At 43.3% G+C, this 22,927-nt stretch overlaps 1 protein-coding gene across 1 annotated transcript in view; it reads right to left on the reverse strand.

The window, feature by feature from the left end:
- The window catches only part of LOC143770150 (cytoplasmic phosphatidylinositol transfer protein 1-like), a 165,638-nt gene that overhangs the window by 63,475 nt on the left and 79,236 nt on the right, over window positions 1-22,927 (reverse strand). Inside the window, exon 3 of the mRNA XM_077259479.1 lies at window positions 9,403-9,491. Within this exon, the coding sequence (XP_077115594.1) occupies window positions 9,403-9,491 (89 nt within the window). The remainder of the gene's footprint in view (window positions 1-9,402; window positions 9,492-22,927) is intronic.

A 22,927-nucleotide genomic window follows, 5' to 3' on the forward strand; every position in this document is an offset into this window, starting at 1 on the left:
TGGCTAACCGGTAGGCCAAAAGACTTCTGTAGTGATGCAAGTCGATGACCTGCGGGGTGCGATAGTCGGAAGTGAGCACACAGTGACCGTACTTTCCGCAGCAGCGCATCAAGACTGGGATAGTGGCAGAGAGATTGCTGTACCACCAGGTTGAGGACATGAACCATGCAAGGCACGTGTGTGAGGTTGCCACAGCGTAGGTACGGCACCAGGTTTGCACCATTATTGCACACTGCCTTCCCAGGTGACAGGTTTAGTGAAGACAGCCATTGCTGTAACTCGGCCTGGATAACTGTCCTGAACTCATGAGCTGTGTGAATATGATCTCCAAGGCATAATAATTTAAACACTGCCTGTTTCCTGTGAGACATGGCTGCACAGTAAAGAGGTGGGGAAGATTCTATCTGCACTGTTGGAACGTGTGTGATTAAGGGATAGGTTGAGGGCACAAGTTGAGGCACTAGAGGAAGTGGAGGAGGCAGAAGTAGTGGAGGAACTGTTAGATACAAATGTTTGTCACCCAGTGCCCAGTCAGCAAGATGTAACGCTCTGCCCATGTTTGCTCATCCAGGTGTCAGTGGTGAAACGCAATCTGGCAGACAGATTTTTTCAGGGAATGCGTGATGTTGTCAGAGACATGCTGGTGTAGTGCAGGCACAGCTTTTTTTGAGAAGTAATGGCGACTGGCCAACTGGTACAGGGGGACTGCGATGGTCATCAACTTTAAGAAATCGTCAGTATCTACCAGGTGGAATGGCAGCATTTCCGTTGTCAACAGATTGGAAATGAGGGAGTTCAAGCTCTTAGCTTTGTCATGTGTACGATGAAACATTATTTTACGTGCTCACAACTGCGTGACCAAGAGCTGGCTGCTGTGCTGAGAGAGGGCAGAGTACAGAGAACAGGACAAACTGGTGGACTATGAGTGAGGTGCAAGCAGAGATGTTATGGTGGATTGAGAAAGGTGCATTGCGTTAGGTGACAAAAACAGCAGTCATGTCTACTTCCATTATAACTGACCGGCTCTTACTCACCCCGACTATGGTGGGTAAACAATTGCAGCTTCTGCAGCTGGAGACCTGTGTGTGAACACTTGGAATGGTGATGGAGTTGGAAGAAGGAGCAGATGGGGTTGATGGGATGGTCGGTGGTTGGCGAGGCCCGCTAGTCCGCATTTTAGTGCAGTGAGATTGCCACACTAAGGCATGTTGATCGCGTATGTGCCATGCAGTTGTCAAATTATTTCAATTTTTGCCTCTACTGAGGGGTTTTTTTGCAAATATGACAGATAACGTGTGTTATCTGACCTGAGGGTCACCCTCCTCTTCTTCCTGCCCTGACAGCGCAGTACACTCCGTGTGTGCCTCTGTTATCTGAGTCTTATCAGGATGACCTCCACCCTTCGTGATTAAACGTCTGATGACGAGAGTATTCTGGTTCCCCACAGTCAGTTGGGCGTTTGGAAATTTTTGATGTGTGGTGAAACAAGGGTGATTGGGGTGACACCTCTGAGGATTGTACTGTGTGTGATGTGAAGGTGGAGGAAGAGGAAGAGAGGCTATTTAACCCCTTTCTGACCTTGGACGGGATAGTATGTCCAAGGTCAGAACCCCTGCTTTGATGCGGGCTCCGGCGGTGAGCCCACATCAAAACCAGGACATGTCAGCTGTTTTGTACAGCTGACATGTGCCTGCAATAGCGGCGGGTGGAATTGCGATCCACCTGCCTCTATTAACTAGTTAAATGCCGCTGTCAAATGCTGACAGTAGCATTTAACTAGCTCTTCCGGCCATCGGGCCGAAAATGAGTGCATCGCTGACCCCTGTCAAGTGATAAGGGGTCAGCGATACGTTGGCATAGCAACCATGGGTCTATTGAAGACCTCTATGGTTGTTGATGCCGGATTGCTGTGAGCGCCACCCTGTGGTTGGCGCTCATAGCATTGCAGTAATTCTACTATATAGGAGCGATCTGAGCATCGCTCCTATGCAGCAGAGCCGATCGAGTTGTGCCAGCTTGTAGCCTCACATAGAGGCTATTGAAGCATGGCAAAAGTAAAAAAAATGTTTTGAAACAAATAAAAAAATATAAAAGTTTAAATCAACCCCCTTTCTCCCCATTCAAAATAAAACAATAAAAAAACAAACCTAAACACATAGTGGACAAAATTTTAATTATAATTTTTTGGTGTTTTCTGTGAAAAATTATAATTAAAATTTTGTCCACTATTCATATTGTATTGAGCAATTTTGAAATAAACTTGTGAAAGTTATTTAAGTGTGTTTTTCTACATTATGTGCATGGGGGCCCCAATACGTTAATATGTGTATTTTTAACGTCATGCGTTCTTGGGTTAAAAACGTCAGTTCGGTGCACCAAAAAATTAGCCCTCACTCGACCCCAGATCATGAAAAATTAAGACGCTATGGGTATCGGAAAATGGCGCAATTTTTTTTTAACAAAGTTTGGAATTTTTTTTCACCACTTAGATAAAAAAGAACATATTTGTTTGGTGTTTGGTGTCTTTGAACTCGTAATGACCTGGAGAATCATAATAGCAGGTCAGTTTTAGCATTTAGACAACCTAGCAAAAAAGCCAAACAAAAAACCAGTGTGGGACTGCACTTTTTTTGCAATTTCACCGCACTTGGAATTTTTTTCCCGTTTTCTAGTACATGACATGTTAAAACCAATGATGTCATTCAAAAGTACAACTCATCTCACAAAAAATAAGCCCTCACATGGCCATATTGACGAACAAAGTTATGGCTCTGGGAAGGAGGGGAGCGTAAAACGAAAACGAAAAAACGAAAATACCCAGGGTCGTGAAGGAGTTAAAGACAGCGTTTCTGATTATTCCTCACTCAACCAAGCAAGGACACTTCTACTTCAGTCTCAGTACGTACCGATACCATCTTACATCTGAATATATATGCACATATATAAATAGCCTTATAGAGCTCCAGTTAGACAGGAGACGAGGCCTCTTCTGTAAGAGACACTTTGAAAACTGCTCCGAGTAGGCGATTGCTAAATTACACTTAGTGTTATTGAGAGTAACTGCAGCCATTGTACTTGTTCCTTATACACTGTTTACCTACCATCCTTTCCTTTGTTTTATAAGCTGGTTAGTAAACACTGTATTCATAATATATTATCTAATCTTTGTGCGTGTCTGCTGATTGTCGCTGTACCCCTCGTCCTGTGGCCGTCCTTCGTCCACGTTTTGCTGTTGTAATTGAAACTACACCACAGAGTGTAATAAGTGACACATCCCTGGAATCAGGGTCTCTGTGGCTACATTCTGCTGCTCTCGGATTAAATAGCCCAAATCTGCTGACAGATTCCCTTTAAAGTGAACCCGTCATGTCCAAAAATGGTATTTACCTGCATTTAAAAAGTTAACCCAGTCTGCCTGAACTATTGGAGCAGCGGCTGCTGGGAGAAAATGAATTTCTATCCTCTCTGCAGCCACTCGTTTCCATTCATAGGGGCGGTGGTGGGAGCGGTTACAGTCAAATCTTGGTATGCAGTAACCACACTGTAATCACAGGTCAGCACACTGATTGACAACCTGCTCTGATGTGTGTGCATGCAGCGTGTGTGCAGAGCAGACTGCTCCCTGTACTGCCATCATGGCTGGAGATGAGCAGCCCCAGGGAGGCTATTGATTCATTTACTCTGGGTAGCTGCTGCTCCAATAAGGCAGGTAGGCAGGATATTAACGATAATTACCTGCAGATTATCCCTATATTACCTTTAAGGCATTCAACATTATAGTAAAAGATCAATAAAACAATAGGGAACTAACTTCCAACTTTTTGAAGTATCTGGTGATTTTCCATAAAGGTTTCTTCTTTTTATTTCAATTGCTTTAGTTGAACTCAGAGCTTAAGGATACAATGCAACAAAACGATACGAGAACATACACAGTGTGCACGTGTTCAAACAAGTAGATCGCTAAACATTTCTTTAAGCACATAATACCCAGAGATGAATCATCAATGATACAAATGCTTATATGACCCTACGTCAAGGCAAACCGGCACCAAGATTAGTGGAAGAATGCACAATTGTAGAAAATAAGCCCTCACATCACTTCACCCTTTCTCCATACCATGCAAGATTGAAGGACATAAGGAGGGTACGAAGTTGGAGGCAAGGTCCACCACGCGACCATAACCTTAGGACACTTCTGCTGGCAGCTCCTGTATTTTGAACACTATAGAACAGATTTATTAAGAATGGCACCTTTCATGTCAGTCTTGATGAGGAGGCGTGCTGGAGTCAGATGCTCCGGATTCATTGAAGGGTATCTCTCAGCATTTATTTGTTTCCTCATCTGAGAGCAACATGATGTAGGAAAAGAAACTCTGATTCCAGCGATGTATCACTTGTCTTACTGCATGTATCAGTTGTGATACAATCAGTGTTTTTAGAGGTAGCATGTAGCAGAGCTTAGAAAGCCAACCCCGCCCATACTACAACTTTTTTTGTACATTGTATATTGACAGTAAGCTGCTTATCACAGGAGGAGGCGTGGTTGGCCAGGATGCACAGTGATAATTTCCTGCTCAGGAAACACTCATTATGTTAAAACTGCAGCATGCAGCCTAATAAGTGACACATCCCTGAAATCAGTGTCTCAGTCCCTCCCTCATGCGGTCCTCAGATTACATACCAAAAACCTGCTGACAGATTCCCTTTAAGAGGCGTGTGTAGAGTAACAATTCTGGCATAAGGTGCCCCACAACATAAATTAGATGATCTGGGGTGTTACGCCACCTTTTCCTCCCCAGCTCTGCCCACTCTGGCGGAGATGGTTAAAACTGGTGTAAAAATGGCAAAAGTCACAAGATTTTTTACACAATCCAGGGTTGCACAAAAAATTGGCAAATTATCAAAATGTTTTATGGCCGAGTTCTGGCAAAACACTTGTTTTGTAGTGGTAATGTCAGTAGGTGTTTCACATTTCAGTATAGTATAACGGATCTAATAATAGCAGCTGTAAAACTTAACTTTTAGAGCTGTAAAAACCTTTCTCTACTAACAATAACTTTTGCAGAAACAAATTTTTATTCATCACACATCACGGGATTTTTTTGTGACGGTGCAAAAATTCCCAGGTGCTTTGTGTAAAATGATAAATTCATTTTCAATGTTGAAACATTGCAGCAAAATAAACTATCAATATGCAGATGTATACGATATACACATGTACAATATACACTATGTACACTGTATACATATACAGTATACACAATATCTACAATCATATACCATGAATAAGACCTGAATGGTCGAAACGCATCGGTGTGGACCACCAGGGACCCCATCTCCATGTTGCACATGATTGAATTTTTAATATGTTTCAATAAATTGATGTCATAATGAAGATCTACGCTGAGAACTTTCTTCTTCTACAATATATACTACTGACTAGTGTTGAGCATTCCGATACCGCAAGTATCGGGTATCGGCCAATACTTGCGGTATTGGAACTCCGATACCGAGTTCCGATACTTTTGTGGTATCGGAAATCGGAATCGGAAGTTCCCAGTGTATGGTTCCCAGGGTCTGTAGGAGAGGAGACTCCGTTCCTAAGAATGAGGAGTTTAGGACCCTCGATGACGTCGCGGCTTGTGATTGGTCGCGTGCCGCTCATGTGACCGCTCACGCGACCAATCACAAGCCACGACGTCATCGCAGGTCCTAAACTCCTCATTGAGGAGTTTAGGGCCTGCGATGATGTCGCGGCCTGTGATTGGTCGCGTGAGCGGTCACATGAGCGGCACGCGACCAATCACAAGCCGCGACGTCATTGAAGGTCCTAAACTGCTCATTCTTAGGAACGGAGGCTGCCGGTTACAATCGGTAAGGTCCAGGGGCCACCGGACGGGTGAGTATATCCATATTATTTATTTTAATTCTTTATTTTTTACATGAATATGGATCCCAGGGCCTGAAGGAGAGTTTCCTCTCCTTCAGACCCTGGGAACCATCCAGGATACCTTCCGATACTTGTGTCCCATTGACTTGTATTGGTATCGGGTATCGGTATCGGCGATATCCGATATTTTTCGGGTATCGGCCGATACTATCCGATACCGATACTTTCAAGTATCGGAAGGTATCGCTCAACACTACTACTGACATAATAAACACATGTATACAATATGCACAATATTCACCCTCACACTTCAGACTATAAAGGACAATTAACTGCCATGCAATCGTAGGCTTGTGGGATATGTGCCCCTCATTGCTGACACCATTCTGCTTTTATTGGCTATCTATATACAGGGCAACGTTAAATCTTTGACCCAGGATTGCTAGGGTTCAGCTGTAACCTTTTAACTAGTGATGAGTGGAGCTTTTGAAATTCAAATGTACCAATTTCACCAAATTTTCACAAAAATTTGATTTGCGGCAAATACAGTGCCTTTATTCATGTTAGACCCACAAACTCAGATGTATTTTATTGGGACTTTAACTAATATACCAACACTAAGTAGCAAGTATTTGTGAAATGTAAAGAAAAAAAATGCATTGTTTTCATTTTTTTAATGTAGGACTCAACTTTGATTGGGCCATTCAAACATATAAACATGTTTTGATCTAAACCATTGCATTGTAGCTCTGGCAGTATGTTTTGGGTCGCTGTCATGCTAGAAGGTCAACCTACTCCCCAGTCTCAAGTCTTCTGCAGCCTCAAACAGGTTTTCCTCCAGGATTGCCCTGTATGTAGCTTTCTATCTTCCTATTGACTCTGACAAGCTTTCCTGTCCCTGCTGAAGTAATGCCTCCCCACAGCATGATTCTGCCACCACAATGTTTGCCTGTGGGGATGGTGTTTTCAGGATGATGTAGTGTTAGTTTTCCACTACACATAGCATTTTACATTCAGGCCTAAAAGTTCTACTTCGGTCTCATCTAACCAGATCACTTTCTTCTACATGCTAGCTATGTCCCCCACATGGATTTTTGCAAACTGCAGACAGGAATTGTAATAGCTTTCTTTCAAAAATGACTTTCTTCTTGCCACTCTTCCATAAAAGACAGACTTGTGGAGTATACGACTACCATAATAGTTTTCCTCTGAACAGATTCTTCCACCTGAGCCATGGATCTCTGCAGCTCCTCCAGAGTGACCATGGGCTTCTTTGCTGCTTTGCTAATTAGTGTTCACCTTGCTTGGAATGTCAGTTTAAGTGGACCACCATGTCTTAGTAGGTTTACAGTTGTGCCTTACGCCTCCGATTTTTTGATGATAAGATTGAACAATGCTCTGTGATATGTTCAGAGGTTGGAATATTTTGTTATAACGTAGCCTTGCTTTACTCTCCTCCACAACCTGTTGTTGTGTTCCTTGGTTTTCATGATGCTGTTTGAGTCTTAATGTTCTCAAACAAACCTCTGAGGCCTTCACAGAACAGCTGTAGTTATATTGACAATAAATTACACATAGGTGGACTCAATTTACTAATTACAGTATCTGACTTCTGGAGGCAATTGGTCATTCAGGATTTTATTAGGGTTATCAGACTACAGGGGGCTGAATACAAATGCATGTCTCAATTTTCAGATTTATATTTTTACAAAAATTTGAAAATGTATAATTTCCTTTATACTTCACAAATACTTGCTACTTTGTGTTGGTATATCATATAAAATTCCCCCAAAATACATTATAAGTATAATAAGTTTGTGGGTGTAATGTGAAAAAATGTGGAAAAGTTTGTGGGGAATGAATACTTTTTCAAGACATTGCAAATTAGTGCAAATCTCAATACTGGAAAGCATATAATTACTTGAAAAATACACATGGGACAGAGGAGAGAGAGAAGGAGAATCTCTTTCATTTCCAAACATAGTATGAATTGAGCCTGATGTCATATGGTCGAAAGAGCCAATGTTAAATGGAAAAACTTTGTAACTAACCAATATAATGTTATTTTTAAATATACAAAATGTAATGTGATATATTAGTTCCCTCTCAGAAAATGAGATAATGGAGACTTCAAATGCCAGCCGAGTTGATGTCTTCTAATAACTATAATGCTGGAGACACCTCATTATAACAGTCGAGTGATTTTGCTCATAACAGTCAAAGTAATAGAATCCCAGGAAGGATCGCTAAAAACGAATTTCACTGCATTGAGTTTGTATGTTTCACTCAAAAGGAAGATGCCACAAATATTAACAACCAAATCCAGCTACGATAATACACAGGAATGGGCTATGCTATAGATCAGTGTTTTCCAAACTCCATTTTTCACGGCCCCCGACAGGTCATGGTTTCAGGAATTCCTTGGCATTGCACAGGTGAAGGAAGTATCATCAAAGCATCAGGAATTCTTTCACTTGTGCAACACTATAGAAATCCTGAAAACATGATGGGAATTTAGCACACACTGTTATAGATCATAATAGTGGTTGGAGATCCATTGTTGATCTATTTGCTCACTGAATATTGCGCCATGCCTAATAGTGATGAGCGAGTGTGCTCGATACTCGAGATTTCCCGAGCATGCTCAGGTGTTCTCCGAGTATTTGGATGAGGATTGCCTGTTTTTTAGGGAATCCCAACATGTATTCAGGTTGTCTAACAGCCACAAATCATGCAGCTACGTTGACACAAACTAAATCTCCGAGCACGTCCAAATACTCGGAAACCACCCGAGCATGCTCAGAAATCTCGAGAAGCGAGCATACTCGCCCATCACTAATGCCTAACTGTTGGAGGTGTACCAGCCAAAAGTTTTAAGGGAATGTCCCACAAACAATATGTTGAACTTATCCACTGTATTGTGATAAATATATGATTGGCAACAATTAATCAATGGAATCTCCACTGGTCACGAGAAACGGTCTAAAATCCCTGGGAATGGAGCAGTATTGCCCATAGATATATTTCTTCTATAAGTCTATGAAAGTTGTAGTGTAATGTATGATCACCACTCCCATAGATAGTGAATGATGGTCATAATTGAGCACTACTGTTCTATTCACACAGTGACACAGGACTCACGTTTTTGTGGTCAACGGAGGTCCAAGCCAAAATACCCCCACAGTCATGCATTTATCACCTATCCCTTAAATTAGTTGGCTTTTTTAGCCTTCTTTGGAATGTGCCTTTTAAAAGTATATCCATGCCTTCATGAGGAACACATTAGCCTTTGGTCATCTATATAGTTCCTGTGAAGTTCAGGGCTATAATGGTTTCATAAAAACAATTATGAGAGATGCAGAAAGATGCGGTACATTTTTCACTGATCACCATGATCATTGGACATTTGCATTTGACTATCATTATATATCATCATAGCTGTGTTTTTCTTTGTTCCAGTCACATTTTCACAGGTCCTATAAATTCCCACCGGAAAGTCATTTTTTTTTTACCTGTTATAGTATAGGGATAATAGTTCCAAGCCTTTTCTGTGATGTAGAATATCTTTGGCACAAATCCTCTCACCCATGTTGGCAGTTTACTAGAAAAAAGTACAAGAAACACAATAAATATGACTGAGAACACTGGTCAGAGATAGATAAAAGCTAAAATGATAAGAATAAGTCTAGGTTTCGACCATGTCTGTGATGCATGTTGAGTGTCTACTGAGAAAGTTCATATGTCTACACTGACGTGCCCACATGATTTAATAGAAAAATCTATGGCAGATGGAGCTTTTTGGCATACATTTCGATGATGTACATCAGTTTACAAGTGTCACAACGTAATCAAAGGCGAGCATCTACAAATATGGAAAAACCCCTGCAGTATACTGTATAGGTGGATATGTCTAGGACATATAAGAATCACTAAATAGGGTCTGGCACAGTGCTTACCAAAGAGGTCATAGGAAAGAAATGGAATTGCAGACTAAGATTTTGCCTCTGTAACCTTACTATTTTTAACATTATAGTACGGCATAAAGCAAAGCTAGTAAAAGTTATTGCATAACTATGTAAAAGGTACCTTCTTGAATGAGTTGCAAATGATGTTCAGAGTTCACTGCCATAATTAAATCTTCATCATTTCCATTCAACTTTAACAAAATCCCTAAAAACTTACTCAGGTCCTCCAGTCAGGAAACTCTGGTCAATCACTATGTCCCCTTGCTTATAAAATAATAACATCTATACTCACCTTCGCTGTTGACATTGCTCCAGGGGTGTTGGCACTGACTCTCCAAGGGCTCTAAAAAAATGTGCAAACCCTTCAGCCAATCAGCTCTGGCTTTACTCTCCCCGCCATTTGACAAATCAGATATCCAGAGGAAGTCAAAGAGCATCTGGAGCTTTCACTTCCTCCTCATGTTGAGTTTTTCTGAAGGAGAGAAGAGTGAAGTCAGTACTGATTGGCTGCAAGGATCGTGTAAAAATGTCCTGTGAGCCCCTAGAGATCCAGTGTCAACACCTCTGGAATATCATCAGAAGTGTTATTATTTTACAAGGGGGGAACATAGTGATTGGGAAGGGTTTCTCAGACTAGTGGACAACCCCTTGGGAGCCCCTAATAGTCAATTGTCGAGGGAAGTAAGAATCAGGCAAATTCAATTTTGGACTGCCAATTGTTTTGTTCTTTAAAAAGAATCTGTCAGCAGGTTTTTGATATGCAATCTGAAGGCAGCAGGAGATAGAGGCTGAAACACAGAATTCAGGGATGTGTCACAGCTAAACTGCCACCAAAGAGAACATAGGAGCACTCGGCAGAGAGAGCGCTCCTGTGCATGGGACAATGAGGCAAGATAACTGCCGGCTGAAATATCAGCTTGACTGACAGCTATCTAAAGTGCTTTAAACTAAGGCAGAAATCATTAGGGTCAGCTAGAAGTCCTACCAGCTTAAATGTGTACTTTTTTGTAAGTCCTCAACTTTCTTCTCTTTCGATCTCTCAGATGTTCAGAAGCTGGCAACTTATAAGTTAAATCTAACATTTTGACAAATTTTGACAACTACCCATCTACCTGGGAAATTCTTGATTTTCAGAGTCGCTAAGTCTTGTCTAATATTGGTGGAGGCATCACATCAGCATCGAAGTCTATCGGTGGATATTGACTGGATGCAGTGCTCCTGTGGATCCCAATATACCGGTGGCGTTGTAGCAATGAGTATGGAGGGTGATGAGTATCAATTTGTTTTATTTGTGGCCCATTAATGGACAACTCTTAATACATTCATACATTATTGAATTGTATAAGTGTGAAGGTGTAATAGAGTGCAGGGTTGAGTATGTCACCATGGAACAGACAGACCAACTGTTGAGGGGAATTTATTAACAGGAGTAAGATTCTCCTCGCAGGGAGTAAACAGGGGGTTAATAGAGATAAATCAAACAGTAAACAGTTAAGTGGAAAAAAAGGGTTAATGATTGTTCTTGTAACTTATCAGTCCAGGGAGGTCCTGACTGGAGGGTCCTAATTCCAACGTGGGTACAGTCACCAGCAGCGCTTGAGATCCTGAAGTCTCTCCTCTGTCTCCTGGGAACTGGAGACTCCAGGGTTAAGTCTTTTCTTCCAGTGAAGCTGAAAGCAGGAAGTAACTCAGCCACTCTGCTGCGAGTCTCTGTATATCAGGCTGGCAGGCTTTCTGCTGTAGCAATGCTACACACACACTGAGCAGTTTACTTGTCAAACTCAGGGGTCCTGGCTTGTCACTGCGGTCACTGGGGCTGCGCGCTCAGGTCACTGTCAGGGGATACGTCTTCACTGATTATGGAGGCTTCCAAGTCCACACTCTCACATCAAGCCTCAGTGCCCTCATGGGGAGCACTCTCTTTCGGGGAGCGCGGTGCTGCAGCCTGCTCTCTGTCTGGTGCGCTGTCATCTCTGTCTGGCACGCTCTGCACTCCCGCTCTTTTCTGACCACACCCTCCTCTCTTCCTCTCTGCCCCCAGCAGTCACATGGTCCCTTCTGTCCAGGGCAGAAAGTCTTCCCCCTGACAACCCAGCTGTTTGACTAAGTGGTTCCAGGTAAGGAGCAGGGAAAGCAACCTCCTTACAAAGGAATTATATACTATTATATTAGTGATGCTTTAAGGTCAAATTGGTATTGAGCTCAAGACAAGGAAATGTCATGAAAGATACGCAGTGTTTAGTTGAGACCCTTACTTTTGTACCAGTCCAATTATTGGAAAAAGTGCATTTAATTGGGAGCCTATGTTACAGTTTAACAGCAAATACTGGAAAAAAAAACTAGATTGCGTAAGAGTGAAATAACCCTTGTATTTAATAGGAAGTTGTAGGACAAGCTGCAGCTGAGTTTCATATATTTTTCCATTCACAGCAGACTCTCAATTATATTTGGGCCAAACAAAAGCACAATTGAGATGCACAATCCATAATAGATTCATCTATTTATTTCACATAAACAGCAAACATTTCGAGTAAATTGCTAACGCTTACAAGAAAGCAGTGCGTTGCCCTCCACGGTTAGGTTATTCCATTGTGTCCTTAATGCTCGGCTGCACATGTTGCTGCAGAACACTGAAATCTAGCCATGTGTATGGGGATAAATGTCTGCAACATGTCTGCTTCCTTGCGCTATTATTAACCTCTTTACATAAAGCATGCGTTCCACTGTCACACTAATGTCACATCCAATCTGTTTCTAAAACCTGCTGATTGTTCATCTGGAAAAGTGAACAGATGTCCGCAGTCCTGTGCCCTCGTGTAGAGGATTTACCTTTAGTCTCATACCCACAGACACAGTAAGGCTCTGCTGTCACACATGCCAGGATCAGACAAACTTATTTTACATATGCATCAAAATCACATAGTAATCAGCCCCAAGTTGTTAAATTGCATTGTTCCAATGAGGGTCAGTATAAAATAAAATTTATGATGACACTTGGTAATTCAAGGTTATGAGGGGGTTAAAAAGAATGGAAACTGTATTTGGTCTAGTATAGAGATGGGCGGACACCCGGATGTTCGGGTCTGGTAGGTTCGGCCAAACAGTCACATAAACTTCGGAACAGTGCCTGGACCCGATTCACTTGAATGGAGGGCTCGAACATCCATTGTTTACCACGCTGCCATGTGCATGACAGCGTGGCAAACACCGTTACTGCTTGTCGATAATACCATCATCGCCGGACACACAGCCGCAGTTCCCAAGCTGTCAAAAGACAATGTGAGCGCTCAGCTGTGATCGAAGGTATAAAATTTACCTCCAGTCACTGGTGTCGGCTGATGGGACTACTGCCCCCATCAGCCAACACCTGCTGACACTAATAACAATGAGAGCAGGAGTGGCTGATGGGAATATTCCTCACCCGCCACCTGCGCTATAAATAAAAAAAAATAAATGAAAAAAACAGCTTGGTTTCCCTTGTATTTTTGATAACCAGCCAGGCAAATCTGATAGCTGGGGGCTTCAACCCTCAGCTGTCAGCTTCAGCAAGGCTGGTTATGAAGAATGGAGGGGACCACAGTAGTAGTCCCAACAGCAATGACCGGAGGTAAACTTTATACCTCTGATCACAGCTGCGGACTCATACTGTCATTTGACAGCATGGGAACCACGACTGTCTGACCAACGATGGTGATTTTACCCCCGACCAGAAGCGACAAAGACCCGGTGTTCGGGGGACCAATCTAGAACAGTAACATGGATTTCCAGGTGAAGTCTGTGTTCGGTGTCCGTGTCTGAACAGTAGGTGTTCGGTACGGACACCGAACTTTACTGTTCGGGTTCGCCAATCTGTAGTCTTGTACATTTTTTAACTGTTGATGCATAACAATGGATATAACAAAATGCACATATGGAGGACACACGGATAGCAAACAGATGACAATAGGGATGAAAATCATCTGGGGTTTTTTTCTGGATGTAAAATGGAGGATTTTACATAAAATAATCTGATCCCAGCCTAAAGCAGAAATCACATGACCATGTACAGTATAATGGTCCAAGTATGGACCTCGATGCACAGACTGGTTGTGGATCTTCTTACCCAAACTCAACTGTCCCATATATGACTATGAGACTAAGCTGGGTCAGAAGATCAGCAGCCAGTCCGAGCATCATGGTTCATACTATGAACTAGAGATGAGCAGGTCAGGCAAAATTTGAATTTGCATGGTTTTCCCCATATATTCTGTGGTTTCTCCGAACCCCATACCATATTGAATGTAATAAATAAAAAATAGAAAGAAATACTCTATACTCACCTCCCTGGTCACATCTCCACCGCCCCAGCTCCTCACTGTCTGCGTCGCATCTTTTGATCCTCACCACTCATGCTGATATCCCCATGTCTCTCATGCTGAGTAGGGAGTTCTGGCTGTGACCCAATCCGTGGCCTGGGTGCCCATGTTAAAGGAAAAGTCTTTAAAGGGGTTTGTGAAATAATAAATGTTCGTGATGCCACCTGTGGTATTCGGTCAGGGATGACCGACACTGCTTAAAGGGGTCCTCTGGGGTGATGTTATGGCAGCTGGGATGGTATGGCTTCCCACAGGTGAAGCTGGATCCCCAGAGCTCCCGGTGTATAGATAAATATGATGGGTGGTGTAGCAAGAAACGGAGGACACAGATTTGCAGTCTCTTTACCTGGTTTACTGATGAATTCAGGCAGCCACAGTCCAGGGTACCAGATCATGGATGCAGGTGTGGTCTGGCTGGCTTGGAAGCGAGTTGGGAGTCCCCCTTACCAGGTGGGGTTAGAAGCCTTCCTTCTAGCGTTGCAGGTAGGACACTACCCGTACGACAGGTAGCTCGAGCCTTTTTACAGGATCTCTATCATGACCCGGGCTCTTTGCGCTACTGTGTCCTTAGGTTGCAAGGGTGGACAGGTGACTTTTAATCCAGCTGTCCTGCCGGTTTCTGCTGTGTGACGTACAGTCCTTCACAACCCCTTTCTTCCGGCTACCGGTATCTGCGCTCAGCCGGGAGGTAGACCAGTCACAGCTAACCCCCAGCTCTTCACTCTCCTGCGCTTCACTTCCCCTTCACGCTCTCTACAGGTTTTTCTGCTTTCTTTCCTATCTCTTTTCAGGAGATGCAGCACCCTCGTGGCTGCACGACCCCTCTCGTCCCTTCTCCTCTGTCTCTCTGACAGACTACCTCACTTTCCCTCCAAGCCAGAATACTTGGATCAGAGCTCCCCCTTCTGGCCTGGAGTATGAACATGTTGCATGTTTGTGAGTACCTGATAAAAGAGATCTTTCCTCGCTTCCAAGCGAGACATCACTCTCCCCGTGAGGAAAGCAATGTCACTGTAACAACCAGGAACCCGAGGTGTTACAACGGCATCCTCAGAGCTGGCCAGTATGAGAGGTGTATGTGAGATCGAAAGATGCTATGAGAACCGGACAGGTGACGGTAGACGTGGAAGGGTCTGAGAGGTGAGTGGTAAAGGTGGGTATAAGGATTTTTTAATCTTTTGATTGTCCTTTACGATTCAGAAAAATAGTGGCCATTAGCTGCTATATTGCTCAATCCATGCATGAGTGAAATTACAAAATATCAGCATTTCGATTTTCTTTCTAAAATTGGAGAAGACTAATTCTCTTGAAACTCTCCACAGCATTCGACACTGTGGATCATCAGCTCCTCCTCACTATGCTCCGCTCCATCAGCCTCAAGGACACCGTTTTCTCCTGGTTCTCCTCCTATCTCTCTGACCGATCCTTCACTGCATTTTTTGCTGGTTCCTCCTCCTTTCACCTTCCCCTTACTGTTGGGGTTCCTCAAGGATCAGTCCTATGCACCCTCCTCTTCTCTTTGTATACTGCCCCTATTAGACAAGCAATTAGTAGATTTGGTTTCCAGTACCATCTCTATGCTGACGACACCTAATTATACACCTCTTCTCCTGTTATCACGCCGACCTTTTTAGAAAACACCAGTGTTTGTCTTACCGCTGTCTCTAACATCATGTCCTCCCTCTATCTGAAACTGAACCTGTCAAAAACTGAACTCCTCGTGTTCTCTCCCTCTACTAACCTACCTTTGCCTGATATTGCCATCTCTGTGTGTGGTTCCACCATTACTCCAAAGCAACATGCCCGCTGCCTTGGGGTCATCCTTGATTCCGAGCTTTCATTCACCCCCCACATTCGATCACTGTCTCGCTCTTCTTATCTGCATCTCAAAAACATTTCTAGAATTCGCCCTTTTCATACTTTCGACTCTGCAAAAACTCTTACTGTTTCACTTATTCATTCTCGTCTGGACTATTGTAACTCTCTACTAATCGGCCTCTCTCTTACCAAACTCTCCCCGCTCCAATCTGTCCTGAATGCTGCAGCCAGGGTCATATTCCTCACCAACCGTTACACCGATGCCTCTATTTTGTGCCAATCATTACACTGGCTACCCATCCACTCCAGAATCCAGTACAAAACTACTACCCTCATCCACAAAGCACTCCATGGCTCAGCACCACCCTACATCTCCTCTCTGGTCTCAGTCTACCACCCTACCCGTGCCCTCCGCTCCACTAATGACCTTAGGTTAGCATCCTCAATAATCAGGACCTCCCACTCCCGCCTCCAAGACTTTACACGTGCTGCACCGATTCTTTGGAATGCACTACCCAGGTTAATATGATTAATCCCCAATCCCCACAGTTTTAAGTGTGCCCTAACAACTCATTTGTTCACACTGGCCTACCGCCTCAACACATTAACCTAACTATCCCTGTGTGGCCCATTCAAAAAAAAAAAAAAATCAGGTTCCTCGCATCATGTTCTCATACACTTTATGCAGTTAATAGCCCTCTGTGTCTGTACTGCTACATACTTAAGGTACCTTCACACGAAGCGACGCTGCAGCGATAGCGACAACGATGCCGATCGCTGCAGCGTTGCTGTGTAGTCGCTGGAGAGCTGTCACACAGACCGCTCTCCAGCGACCAACGATGCCGAGGTCCCCGGGTAACCAGGGTAAACATCGGGTTGCTAAGCGCAGGGCCGCGCTTAGTAACCCGATGTTTACCCTGGTTACCAGTGTAAAAGTAAAAATAACAAACAGTACATACTCACCTGCGCGTCCCCCGGCGTCCGCTTCCTGTACTGTGTGAGCGCCGGCCCTAACAGCAGAGCGGTGACGTCACCGCTGTGCTTTTACTTTCATTTAGGGCCGGCGCTCAGTCAGAGCAGGAAGCGGACGGCAGGGGACGCGCAGGTGAGTATGTACTGTTTGTTATTTTTACTTTTACGCTGGTAACCAGGGTAAACATCGGGTTACTAAGCGCGGCCCTGCGCCTAGTAACCCGATATTTACCCTGGTTACCAGCGTAAAACATCGCTGGTATCGTTGCTTTTGGTGTCAAACCTGACGATACACGCCGGTCTGACGACCAAATAAAGTTCTGAACTTTATTCAACAACCAGCGATATCACAGCAGGATCCAGATCGCTGCTGCGTGTCAAACTCAACGATATCGCTATCCAGGATGCTGCAACGTCACGGATCGTTGTCGTTCTCGTTGTAAAGTCGTTTCGTGTGAAGGTACCTTTAGGCTGTTAACTGGTTTATGCAGCTTTGAATGAACACCCGAGCCTTACACTATGGGTGGTCCGAATAACTAAAGCAATTGTTACCATCCACCTCTCGTGTCTCCCCTTTTCCTCATAGTTTGTAAGCTTGCGAGCAGGGCCCTCATTCCTCTTGGTATCTATTTTGAACTGTGATTTCTGTTATGCTGTAATGTTTATTGTCTGTACAAGTCCCCTCTATAATTTGTAAAGCACTGCGGAATATGTTGGCGTTATATAAATAAAATTATTATTATTATTATTATTATTATTATTAATAATAAGAATTCAATTCCCATCAAATTTACTTGCTTATCTTTACTTAGAACATGATAAACAAACGTCTGAATTCGGCCTCATGCAGTAACTTAACCCCTTAAGGTACCGTCACATTAAGCGACGCTGCAGCGATATCGACAACGATGCCGATCGCTGCAGCGTCGCTGTGTGGTCGCTGGAGAGCTGTCACACAGACCGCTCTCCAGCGACCAACGATGCCGAAGTCCCCGGGTAACCAGGGTAAACATCGGGTTACTAAGCGCAGGGCCGCGCTTAGTAACCCAATGTTTACCCTGGTCACCATTGTAAATGTAAAAAAAAAACAGTACATACTCACCTTCTGATGTCCGTCAGGTCCCTGGCCGTCTGCTTCCTGCACTGACTGTGAGCGCCGGCCAGCCGTAAAGCACAGCACAGCGGTGACCTCACTGCTGTGCTCTGCTTTTACTTTATGGCCGGCCGGCGCTCACAGTCAGTGCGGGAAGCAGAGGGGAGCACGGCGAATAGCGGCGAAACGCGCGTCGGGGTTTGTGCAAACGGTCCTCCAAACCTTCAGGTGAAGTATGTTGTACCCTTTTATCCCTCAGAATTTCGGCATTTGAAAGGGGGCACCAGGTTGGTCCTGGCCCCCTCCCCAGGGAGATTCTATAGCCATGCAGTAATTACCACTAGCTAACTACGTCTCATTTGGGCATATGTCCGGAACATACATGTACTTTGTGTTGGCTATATATAGGGGTTAACCCCTAGGGGGTTCAATGTCGTTAGGGTATATGGTCTAATACTGTATACATACTGCCTGCACTTTAAGTATACACTCAACGGAGTTATTTATATTACATTTTATGGTTGGTGGACTTGCATGTCCGGTGTCCTTCTTATTTGCACTTTGTATGTTCACAGCACTGCCACTTACTGACAGTGGCTTGTGTGTGTTTTTATTTATGTATATGGTTAATAAAGTTTGTTCTTAAAGTTGTCTTAAAATACTCCCTCTCTGTTCTCCTTATTCTTATAATAGTCGTATTTGGGAGTAAATACTGCTTGTGACTGATGGTAGTCACGAAACATGAATCTGGAAATTTTGATATTCATATTGAAAACTGCTGTCAGGTAGTTTATTAACTCTTCAGGTGCTTTACAGGAATTAATGCAAAGTGGTATGACAGAAATGAAAATGTGTATTTTTACCACCTAAATGCCTCTAACGTCTGAACCGATTACTAGAGCTGACAGAGTGTAAGGCCGCTATTTGGTCGTGAATTGCCATCACAAACATCAGGAACACAAAATAATGAACTGAGGGCACCAGTTTGGATAAATAGGAAGCCCACACACTCTGTTAACCATTTATAATTATGTAGTCACTATTGACAGCAGCATCTAAGGGGTTAAACAGATTTGGACGGTGTGAAGTGATGGCCGGGGGACCACCAAGGTGCAGGAAGACTACTGTACACAAGATGAGATGCAAACAACAAAAGGTAGATTTATTGGAAGGCAAGGAATGAAAGGAATGAGGAAGATGCAAACAGGGGTATACAATGGCAACAGACAATTTACAAGAGTTATGAACTTTAACTTTTCCGTAAAACAGCACGGTGCTACAACTATTGCAGACTCAAAATATGTCTAACAAGCAAGTGTAAACAATAAACGAGTGATGATGCTACTCTAGGTATAACCTCCCTGGCCTTTACTAAGCAGGCCACAAGGCTCCCGTGTACTGACTATTGAAGCCTACACTAGGCCCTAACAGGTGCACCAAACAGGAACAGACTCACGGTGATGTTGGAGAATCAGCTCCAGTCCCAGGGGGGCCCCAGCAGTCTGTACGGTGGTGAGCACGGCTTTCTGTCAGCTCTGTGAAGCATGGTCTTCTCCTTGCTTCTGGATCCTAGGGATGCTGTAAATCCCTTTCTCTGTATCCTCGTGGCTCTCTTGCAGCTATGTCAGGACACAGTTCTTCTCTCTTTCAGCTATCAGCACAAAAAGTCCTCTCTGCAGCAGCCTCAGCTCTCACACGCTGCTCCAGCTCCACACCTGCACACTGCACAGACTAGTTCATCACAATTATTATTGCAGGGGAGAAGCAGAACATTCCATCACGCAAGACAAGGGGGTGCAGCCTCTTAAAGTGACAGCGTGTTCCTTACTGTCCATAACAGCACCACCCTTGACAGCAGCATCTAAGGGGTTAAAAAGATTTGGATGGTGCAAACACTGATCGTGGCTGATACAGCAATTTGTCAGCGATAGTGTACAGTCAACAGCTGCTGGATTGTCACCTGTATAGGGATGCTATTCTCTTATATCTCAGGTCAGGTAAAAGACATATTGGCAGTCATTAAGGGGTTAAACCAGCAATCTCAAATTAAAAAATGGAAAAAAAAATATTACTATATTGTATTCTTCAATACTGCCTAGAGGGAAGAAAGTAACCCTCGTGTGAAGAATACAATATTGCCATATACATCACTAAGATGGATTTCTGACCCTAGAGCAATGGTCGGGATAAGTCTATGTTCATATATTGTGTTTTTGCTGCAGGCAAAACCTGCCATCTCGGCAGTACAAACATGGCTTACAAAAAGCAGGTTTTGATAAAGTTCAGTGCCCCACAAAAAAAACCATGATGCGACTTCCTTAGGTTTTTGCACCAAAAAACGCAGCAATTTTCCAATTCAGTCAGGAAAAACTCATGTTTGTGCATCAGATTTCAGAAATCTCATAGCTTTTGCTGGTACTGTAAAGCAGAACTTAAAATTAGCATAGAAAAATGCAGCAAAACGCAACGTGTAAACATAGCCTTAGGGCTACTTATGCGCAGTTTATTATTTTTCAATGGGACGTGTATGACGTCTACCTGCTTTGTCTTCTTCATTTATGTAATCGGTGACATGCAGAAACCTTTTCTGAAATGACAATGGCAGCAGCAGCCACTCACTTAATGGCTGGAACGTATACAGAAGAAGAAATATAAGGTTCCTATAAAGTAAGGAATGTAAACAGCTGTAATAATGTGAGTATGTGTATTAAATGACCACTTTGTCTGCCATAACAAAGCCAGTATTACCATCTGGTCACAAGGTTGTAAAACAGGGACTTGTGAAATACTTGGAGTTGATACAAAAACAAATACATCTAAGACAATGACGTCTGCCAAATAAGCGATGGCATATTGTTAGCATAGCCCTTGATTGATGGGTTGTGAGCATGCGTATTTTGCCCAAAATATCCACCAATACCTCATGCAATTTATGCATCTTTTTCATCTTTTTGTTGTACATTTTTTGTCTTTTGTAGGGTGTAGCCAGACACTTTAATATTGGCTGGTGGCACATGAGGTGCCTGACCCTGTGGGGAGCATGTACATAAAGCTGGACAGCCCCCCTGATGTAATAATATGTGCATGTTTCCCATATATAATAACGTTTCCAATCCTGGGCAGGAAGGGGTCTAGGATGGGCTACATTATTAACTAACATGTCCAGGACAGGGGACATTATTACATAATGGGGAACATTATGCAAAAAAGCAGAAGGGGCCCAGGATGGGGGACATTGTAAGAGCGTTGGTCCAAGGATGGGGACATTATTACTGGAAAAGGCTAGGATGGTGACATTAAGACTGGAAAGGGCTCAGGGTGAGGGACATTATTTTGGGAAGGGTCTCAGGATGGGGGACATTGTTATAGCGTGGGTCAGAGGGGTTGGCAGATATGCAACAGATACAGACTTATTTGTGTGCAGGAGGAGTTTACACTTTTCTGACAGTAGATGGCGATGTTGTTACTGTCATATGCTTAGTTGAATGTAATGCATATACTTGTTGTACTTTGGTTTCACTTTCTTTCTGATTAAAGGTCCTTTAGACTTCCTGTATGCTGTATTAAGAAGCTGATGCATGTACCTCATGTTCTGTGAAGATAAAAGTCGAATTACCCCATATAATCTACTGTCACAACTTTCTTCTGCAACCAAACAATGCAGCAAGAGGATGAGGGCACTATAACTGAAAAGGGCCCAGAATAAGGGGCATTATTACTGGAAAGGGCTAGGATAGTGATATTAATACTGTAAAGGGCCCAGGGTGAGGGACATTATTTTGGGAAGGGGCTCGGGATGGTGGGCATTGTTACAGCATGGGTCCCAGGATGGAGGCATTATAACTGTAAAGGGCCCAGAATATGGAACAATATTACTGGAAAGGGCTAGGATGGTGACATTAATACTGGAAAGGGCTCAGGATTAGGGGCATTATTTTGGAAGAGGGCTCAGGATGGGTGAGTTTATTAAAGGAAGGGGCCAGTTTGGGGGAGATTATTACAAGTGTTTATAGGACCTAAAAGGTTACAAGTGCCTATACATCTGGCCAACATGCAGGTGAGGTCTCAGGTTCAAATTTTGCAGCGGGGCCTCTCTAGCTACACCACCGCTCATAGGCCTGTGTGTGGTTCTTTCATCAATATTTTACACCTGTGCTGCCCCGGCCTTTATCATGGGGGTCTGCTGATAATTATGGCTGCCTATATTCTGTGATTTTTGTTTACATTTGCTGTCCTTTTTAGTGGATTGCCTTCACTAATTGTTAAAGAGTCTAATTAGCAATACTCTCATTGGTAAAATCATATTGTACAGCATATACATCATACAGATAGCACCATTCATACAGAAATATCAAGTGGCAAGATTTTGGGTGAATATGACTATAAATGCTTGGTTAGCAGAAATGTGGCTTCACATGAAAGAGCTCATCGTCTTAGGCTTCATTTACACTTTACGTGTTTTTTGTGGCCCTATTTTTACTGGCCGTATTGCCTTAATTTTTAAGGATCTGCTGCAAAAACGGGCCGAAAAATCTTGCGGATCACCGTTTTTCTGGTTTCGAATAGTAGGGGAAAAAAATGGCATTCCACAAATGCGGTCTTCACGGTGCACTGAAAAAACAAGCTTCCGTTGTTTTTGCGGCCCCATTGATTTTTAATGGGGGCCATGTCCGTAAGCCGTGAAAAATATCAAACAGGCTTGATATTTTTTCACGGCTGTTAATACGGCCCTCACGGCCATATGGCGTATGGCGCTCTGACTAATTTTTGCGGCCCCATAGAAAGTGTAAAAGAAGCCTTAATGTAACAAAAATATTTACATTTTATGTTTAAA

The sequence above is a fragment of the Ranitomeya variabilis genome, chromosome 4, assembly GCF_051348905.1.
Source record: "Ranitomeya variabilis isolate aRanVar5 chromosome 4, aRanVar5.hap1, whole genome shotgun sequence".
Classification (NCBI taxonomy): domain Eukaryota; kingdom Metazoa; phylum Chordata; class Amphibia; order Anura; family Dendrobatidae; genus Ranitomeya; species Ranitomeya variabilis.